This window comes from Manis javanica, chromosome 3 (genome assembly GCF_040802235.1).
Source record: "Manis javanica isolate MJ-LG chromosome 3, MJ_LKY, whole genome shotgun sequence".
NCBI lineage: Eukaryota > Metazoa > Chordata > Mammalia > Pholidota > Manidae > Manis > Manis javanica.
Window position 1 is genome coordinate 36869027 of NC_133158.1, and position 8436 is coordinate 36877462.

Below are 8436 nucleotides of genomic sequence, written 5' to 3' on the forward strand. Positions count from 1 at the left end.
CTTGCAGTTTCAAGGGATAACCTGAGCATGTTCACCAGAGCCTGTTTGGCTTTTAAAAAAGCAAAGTCAATGTAAGTTGTATGCTCTGCCATCAGTGCCGACACCCTCATAAACTATCCCTGCAGGTTATTAAATGATTAAAGATCTAATTTATGAACTGTCCATTTCTGAGCAGGCTGAAAAAGGAGCTCTTAGTTGCTCTGACCTGCTCTAGAGAGAGTAGGGTGGCCCTGACATTCCTGAAGCCCAGCTTCTATTCAGCACAGCTCCCAGAAGGCAGCTGATCGGGGCTGAAGCTCTCCCCTTGACCAGGCTTCAGGATTAAGTATTTGTATCTCCTTAGAGTTTCCCAAGACCCCCCAGGGAACATTTTTCTTGGCAGCACCTGGATGCAGACCCCAGCTGTCAGTGAGAAAACCCTTCTTGTACTGGAGCACAGACCTGTCTGGCTCTGCCGGTCCTGGTCACAAGGGGTCCTGCAGTTGGAGCTGGGAGCAGCATCTCTCTCCCCTCTCCTTTGCCTGCCATCCTTGCACCCATCCAGTAACCTCTCTGCTCAGCTACATTTAGCTTTGGACCCCAGACAGTGGAACCCATTAGGCACAAGTTAAGAATCTTGACAAGAGGTCACACCCTGGCAGCCCACTGGCTGAACAGATAAGTTTTATGTGGCCAAGGCAGTGTTTGTGAAATATTTGAGCAAGTTGCCAACATTCAGAAGTCAGGACCTTCCATACAGAAATCTAGTTTTGAGCCTCTCTGGTCAAAATGAGACCCTTTCCTGGCAGTACCCGGCCCTCAGCCCTGGTGGCACTGGTTGCCCACAGTGGAGGAGCCGCCTCCCCGCCTGGAGGCCCGTCCATGTCAGCCCCACTTGCTTCTGCTGGAGCTGGCTTTCCCACTGCGCAGGACCTTTCCTGTCACAGCAGCTGCCATGGTGGGTGCCCTCCCCAGAGTCATCAGGCACTCAGCTGCCTACCCCTGCAGCCCCTGCCCTCAGGGGCCCTGTCCACAAGCTGAAAGGTCACTTTGAAGTGTCCTTTTAAGTGTCCCTGGACCCTCTTCCCCTTGTAAGGTTTGGGGCACAGTCTTTCCCACTCTCTGTGTTCTACCCTGGGTGTGTTTTTATGGCTTTAATTTAAGCAAGGGCTTCTTGATATCTTGTTTACGAAGCTGCCAAAGTGAAAAATTCCTGTATTATATGAGGCTTGAAGTCCTCGAGTTATCTCAGCTCCACAACACACAACATCATTATCCTGGCTGGCCCTTATCACTCAGTGCTGGTGCGCTGGCAGGTCCCATGCCACCGGTGTCCCAATGTCCCCGCCAGCCTGCTTCCCCTCCAACCGTACCAGGATCTTCACACTGCAACACGTGTCTTCCTCTTGCTAGATCAGATATCTCCCAGTCATGTTATGAGGGCTGGCAGATCTTTAGAAGTAACTTTTTTGATTTATTTAACCATCATATTTATCGAGCAAATAAAAAATGTCTCTTGCCTGAGTGCTAAGAGGTGCCCACACTGGAGAGAAGGTCAGAGCCCCTGAGGGAGGCTTCAGAGAGGCCATGGTGCTTGGGGCCTGGGGATGGAGGCGGAAGGGCTAGAAGTCTGGAGCTGGAGCTCCCCTGGCACACCCCTCCAGGGGTCCTGGTCGCCTTCAGTCAGGATGAGTATGTCACCCCGGCTCTAAGGCCTCTCAGGCAGAATGTGGCGTAGCTGGCAGCCTGGAGGTGTGCGAGGCCAGCAGTTGGGCAGGAGTCCACTCTCTGCCCTACTGGCCCAGGTCTGGGCCTTTGCTGCTCTTCCAAGGTGGGTCAAGAGACACCCAACTAAGGTTGTCTTTAAAGCACTTTGTAAATGGGATGCTTGAGGTCGTTCACTGTTACCATGGTTCTTTCCCTCCAAAAGATCATTAAAATCCGAGCCCAGACGGAGGGAATCAACATCAGTGAGGAGGCGCTGAACCACCTGGGGGAGATTGGCACCAAGACCACTCTGAGGTGAGCCAGCCGTCCCTGCCCTTGCCTCTCTACCTGGAGCTGCTCCCGCCTCACGGGTGCCTTCCCAGCAGGCATGGGGGCCTTGATGGGTCCATTCTGGGATGTAAAGGCAGGTCCCCCTCACTGGGTCCAAGGCCGTGTCTGCTGGCCCTGATACGATGGCTCTTGTCCCAGGGCTCTGTAATTCAGAGTGCAGATTATTTAGATGGTGGGGCTTAAAAAACTGGAGTGACAGGCTACGCCCCCTTGTCCTGTAGCATATGCTCCCCTTGGTAGAGGGCTGGCTTGGTCAGTCCCCTCAGTAGAGGGGGGGACAGGACAGAACCAGGCCTGGGAGCCCTTTCCGCTGTGCCCTCTAGGTGTGCGGTGGCTGGGGGAGGGTGGGTGCAGGTGGTAGGAGGGGTGAGTGTGGAGGTCGATGGTTTTCCTGGATGTTCACCAGTGGCTGCAAGCCGGTTGACTGGGGAGGGTGTCCTATCAGTGGCCTGTCTCTGAAACCGTGACATCGCAGTCCTCAGCCTGTCCCCATTTTCCTGTGTCCCTGTGTTTGGAGCCAGTTCATCCTGCCTAAGGCTGAAGCGGCTTTGCCGGCTGTTTCGGTCGGGGGTCGAGGAGGGGGTTGCTCTAAAACATCCCTGGATTTTCCTGCCTTAGGTTGGGGTGTGTGCTTTTAGGTGGCTGGCTGTCCATTTTCCTGCTGTGGTCAGTGTCCTGATCTGGACCTTGGCATTACTTGTCAGGCACCTGCATATGACTATGTTTTGGTCCCTTTCAAGTGGCAGTGGAGTTACCTCCTGTTGGAGACCTTTGAGACTGTGACAGAGGCTTTGGGGCTAGAACGTGTGTCACGCTGGTGACGTCTGGCCATGCTGATGGGTTGTGACTGCAGTTCTCTGAGAAGTTATGGCTCTCTCTCCTTATCTCTAGAAATGGCAGGACCTGACAGCTCCTCCTCTCCAAGGGCCAGCACAAGCCCAGCATTGGGCAGCCCTGGTGCTCTGGGGTTGGGTGGGCTCCCATCCGTGGCCCCAGCTCACTCCTGCCCTGGCTCCACCCACTCCAGGTACTCCGTGCAGCTGCTGACACCAGCCAGCTTGCTGGCCAAGATCAACGGGAAGGACGGCATCGAGAAGGAGCACGTGGAGGAGATCAGTGAGCTCTTCTACGATGCCAAGTCCTCTGCCAAGATCCTGGCTGACCAGCAGGATAAGTACATGAAGTGAGATGGCTCAGGTGTCCTGCAAGGAGAGGAGCTGGGCTGCCTGGCCCTGCGGGTGGGAGGTGCCCCTGGGCTTTGGCCCTGTCCTGCTCGGTGGTCATTAGCAGCACTGGCAGTTCAGTGTGGAAAGTATTTCTTTTTAAATTATAATTTCTCCGGGATTGCTTTGAGAGAACCCTGTCTCACCTGGCATGTTTTCTAATAAATCCTGATAGGCTATTTTGATGATACCTCTCTTTCTCTTTATTAAATTTTTTTTAAAAAGAACTTTTTATTTATTTATTTATTTACTTATTTTATTTTGGTATCGTTAATCTACAATTACACGAAGGACATTATGTTTACCGGGCTCCCCCCTTCACCAAGTCCCCCCCCACATACCCCTTCACAGTTACTGTCCATCAGCATAGTAAGATGCTGTAAAATCACTACTTGTCTTCTCTGTGTTGCACAGCCCTCCCCGTGCCCCACACACACTATAAACTTTTTATTTCAGAAGAGTTTTAGATCTACAGAAAAGTTGTGAAGGTGAATCATAGAGATTGTGCCTATATTCGTCATGCCGTTTCCCCTGTTGTAACTTACAGTGGTGTGGTACATCTGTCCCATGCAATGAACCCATATCGTGAGCTTATTATGTTTATTCCATATCCTCAGTTGTCTGATGTCCCTTTTCTGTCCCAAGAGCCTGTCCAGGACACCACATGGTGTTTACTTATCCTCTCTCCTTAGGCTCCTGTTGGCTATCACAGTTTCTTAAATGTCCCTTGTTTTTGATGCACTTGACAGTTTTGAGGAGTGCTGGTCAAGTCTTCCATCAAATATCCCTTAGTAGGTTTTGTTTGGTGTTTTTCTCGTGATTAAACTGGGATTGTAGGTTATTGGGAGGAAGACCCCAGAGATAAGTGGTACCATCACATCCTGTCAGGGTGCCTGCTGTCAACTTGACATATCACTATTGGTGTTGACCTTGATCACTGGCTTGAGGTCATGCTTGCTGGGTTTCTCTCTTCCCGCTCTTCTTAGTCTTTGGAAGGAGACAGTGCAGCCCACAGTTAAGGGATGGGGAGTTGTGATTTACCTCCTTGAGGGCGGAGTAGCCACCTAAGCTATTTGGAATTTTTCTGCACAGACTGTTCTCCCTATTTGCTTATTTATTCAGTCACTTACATCGGAATGGACTCATGGCTGTTTTTTACATGCTTTGAGTTATAATTCAGTAATACTATATTATTTGTTACTCAGATTGATCTGGCTTTGATTGTTAAAAAGAGCTTTTTCAGTTGGCTGCTGTGTCCCTTGACATGCCCCGTCTCTGGGAATACATCTCCTTGTTGGTCCACTGAATGGAGCTTTCGTCCCCTTGAGAGGAGGGGGACATGGCAGGGCCTGACAGATACCATACTGGAACATTCTAGCCTGGCAGGATGAGCACACCTTTCTTCCCCTTTGCCAGGCCCTGGCCCTGTCTGCCTGAGCTAGAGTTAGCTGCAGAAGCAGTGCCTCCATAGAGGCTCTTCTGAGTTCCGGGTAGGGTCTCTGTGCTTATGTGGGAGACGGTCATCTGATCCACTCGTTGTTTCAATCCGTGTTAGCCGTGAGGTGCTTGTGGGGCGGGCACAGCTCTCCTCTTAGTAGTGATCGTTGCCTAGGCATGGCGAGGTGACTGTGGCTGCAGTAATGCTGCGGGAGTCCACCTGGCCTCGAGAGCCCTCAGGCCGAGCCCAAGAAGGCCTGGCTAGTCGCTGCCACCAGAATAGATCTTCCGTGGGACTGGACCCTGAGGGAGATCCCAGCATGGGCATCTTGGAGGGGAAGGGGAGTGAGGAAACCAGGCCCAGTGGGGTGGTGCAGTGCCTCCTGAGGTTGGCTGAACGCTGTGGCCTGCTGTGGTGGCCGTGTCTTCTGAGGTTGTGCCTGTGTTTCTGGCCTCCCAACTTACGCCCCGTGAGGAATAAAGAACAGTGATGCCAAAGAGGCAGCACAGGCCTACTGTGCACCAGGGCCTTTCCTCTCACATGCTTGTGGGAGCCCTAGGAAGTTGGTACTCGGTTTGTTGGGTCACTTGCCCAGTTAGTAAGGGATGGACCAGAATTTGCAATCAGGCAGGTTTGCGTCTGCTTCTCATCCCTATACTGCCTTGCCTTCCTCAGTGTGCTGAGGTGTTGGGTGGGGTAGCGGGCCTTCAACATCTGACTCGACCAGGCAGGTGAGGCAAACAGGGCCAGGTGTGAGGAAAGTGACTTGCCTGAGGTCATACCTCAGAGGACAGGAGCCAGGCTCTGGCCCGGCTGGACCTCCTCCTCTAGCCCCCGAGTATTTCCCAGAGTTGGAGGAAGGAGCAGGATGGAATAAGGGTGATAGCAAACCTCTTGAGCGCAGGTTGGGACAGAGTTCTTGCTCACTGCTCGGGGACCCTGATGTCCAGGCAGGCCTGGAGAAGAGGGGTGTGTGTCATCACAGCCCCCATCTTCTCTTCAGGTGTCCTGGCCTTGGCGGTGCCTGGACACATGGTCCACCTCATTTGTCTATGCTCCAAAGTGAGGGAGATGGTTCTGGATAGGTAGGAAGGTTGGGTTATTTTAATTTTCCTCCTATTTTTTCCAGCAAGGCCTGTGATTATTACATTAATCTTCCAGGCGAAGTTTTTACGACCAATCCCTCGCTGACTATGAGAAGTTTCTCCATCCATTACAAAGAGGGAAACAGATCCTGGAGGGGAGGAAAATATTTGTTACATCTTATCAGGCTGACACACAATCTAACAACAATTACAGCAGCCCCATTTTTTGCACTATTTCAGCTCCAGCGTGAAAAATTGTTGTAATATTAAAGTGAGTCAGGGTGGGGGCTGGTCACAGGAAGTGGCTGCTACTCCCTGTTCTGGGCCCAAGTGCTCCGGGCACCTCCCAGCAGGCCAACTGGAGGCCAGGAGGAGTGTTTGCATGTAAATCCCAGTTCCGGGTTCCTGTGCTAAGTGGCCCCAGTGATGCTGGAAGAGTTCCCAAAATGTAGCAACCCTGGTCCTCGCTGGAAAGCCGCCTTGTCCCCTCCTTCATCTTCTCAGTCAAAATGCCTTCTGACCGCCACACCTCTTAGGTTGTAACCCCCTAGATTGGTTCATAGGGTATTTTGTTTTTTAGGACTAAACAGATGGTGGCGTCACACCAGAAAGTGGTTAACACTTTCTTGGTTAACAAATCTTTCCTAACCATTTTTCTAATAAAATGCAGCTGCATGATGGTAGGGGTCACACTCCTTGTTGGCTTCTGTGTCTCAATCCCCAAGGCCAGCAAGCATCTGCTAGGAAAGCGGTAGCCACCGGTCACCCAGTATTGCTCAGCACCTCCTGGGGCCAGCCATGCGCTGGGCAGCTGTACCTACCCCAGCAGCCCTGCTGTGGAGGGGTCCTGGGCAGAGAGGTTTGATTGTTTTGCCCTTGGTTCTGATGAGGTTAGCCCCTTCTGGTCTTTGAGCTGTTATTTCCTCAGCCATAAGATGGGGGCAGTCATGTCCCATAGATGGGTGTGAGGACACAGTGGGGTGACCTGTGGCTCCATCAGGCATTCAAGATACTAAAATTCAGTAGAGTTCCCAATCCCTGTCTGTCCTGGGAGAGAAAGCCACAGCTTCACCCCTCAGAGATCCCCCATGGGGGGACCCCTCTGTGTTAAGGCCCAGTGCTACAGCTCAGGCCCTCGCAAGCTCCGGAGCAGAGAGGAGGGAACCAGGGAAGGCGTGGGCTGTGTTCCTCCGAGACATCAGCTTCGGAGAACATTGTGCCTGCCTCTCTCTGGGCCTCTGGGACCCCCATACCCAGTGAGGCCCAGTCAGGGCTGGAGCACCCAGAAGGGAGAAATGGCAGCTCCTCCTCCCCGGCCAAGTAGTAGCAATCGTCAGGCCAGGCCAGCCCTCCCTTTTGGTCTTTGGGAAACAGGTCCACTCCGAGTGTCCACCTTGGCCCACCTGCTCCTCAAGCATCCTTATCCATCTATGCACCACCCTCACTCACCCCTCCTCACAGACGGTCACCTTCCTAGTCTCCAGTGTGGGTCCGCTCCCTACTCCCACTTATTCCGGGGATAAGGCCCGAGAAGGGTGACTGCGCAGCTCAGGGCGCACGGAAAGCCGCGCAGCAGGGCCGGTAGTGGGGAAGGGGTAGACCGGCCGCGGGGGCTGGCTGTCGGCCCTGCTGGCCTTGTCGCCCCTCCCCGTCACTCGGCGGCAGGCGCGGTGATTAATGGCCGGGCCGCACGGCCCGTGCCGCCATCAGCGCGCGTCTCGGCAGCGATGGATGCAGCTGTCAGGCCGGCCCAGCCCGCGCTGACCTCCGGCCCCAGCCCGGCGCGATCAATGGGCAGTGCGCGGCGGGCGGCGGCTGGGCTGGCGCGATAAGATGGGCCGATGTGCGCCCGCCGATTGCCCGCTCCGTCACCCGCCGTCGCCGTCACCGTCACGCTGCCCGCGCGCAGATCGGCGCCGTCAGTGCTGCGTGATTAATGGGGACGCGGGGAGCCGAGGGGAGGGCCCCGGGGCGCGGGCGCGCGGACCCCGCACTGGAGGGACGCGTGGGTGCAGCTGGCCGGCAGGGGGTGCTGGCTGGGCCCCTTAAGCCCACTGTACCACCTGCCGCGAGCCTGGCGGGTGCTCCCGCAAGCACACTGCGCCCTCACACCCCACACTAGCGCGGGACACAGGGGACACCGAGGGGTGGCGCGGTGCAGGTTTGGGGCACATGCCCACAGCACCTGTTCACAGGGGTCGAAGCGCCTAGGACAGGTGTGGGGGACACAGGAACGAGGGCTGGGGCATGAACTTGTACAGCGTGGCCTACTGCCACGGTAGGGGGCCTGCGTGACTCAGGCTGACTGCAACAGGGCGGGCCCCGTGGTCCGGGAGACAACTAATGTGACCTGCCTGGCCCAGGCCTCTGCCACCAGGGCTACCAGCCACCTCGGCTTGTGCAGTCCCTTCCCTACTGACTTAGCAATCTTTGAAAGCCCCAGTCTGACCTTGCCAGGCTCCTATTCAAAACCCTTTCATAGGTCCCCATGGCCCACTTGACAAATGTCAAGGCCCGCAGGCTCCTGGCCGCTGCTCTTCTGTATCTGTGCCTGATGGGGACACCCTGCCACTCTTGGCGCGTGGTCACTCTCGTTCACCCCATCCGCCTCTGGTCGGGTGACGCGAGAAGAGCCGGTAGGATCTGCCAGCGG

General features: G+C 54.8%; 1 protein-coding gene across 1 annotated transcript in view; it reads left to right on the plus strand.

Moving 5' to 3' along the window:
- The window catches only part of RUVBL1 (RuvB like AAA ATPase 1), a 37379-nt gene extending 33895 nt beyond the window's left edge, over positions 1-3484 (plus strand). The window contains exons 10-11 of the mRNA XM_017678317.3: positions 1910-2001; positions 3065-3484. Of these exons, the coding sequence (XP_017533806.1) occupies positions 1910-2001; positions 3065-3224 (252 nt within the window). The 3' untranslated portion in view covers positions 3225-3484. The remainder of the gene's footprint in view (positions 1-1909; positions 2002-3064) is intronic.
- Positions 3485-8436: the final 4952 nt, after the last annotated feature.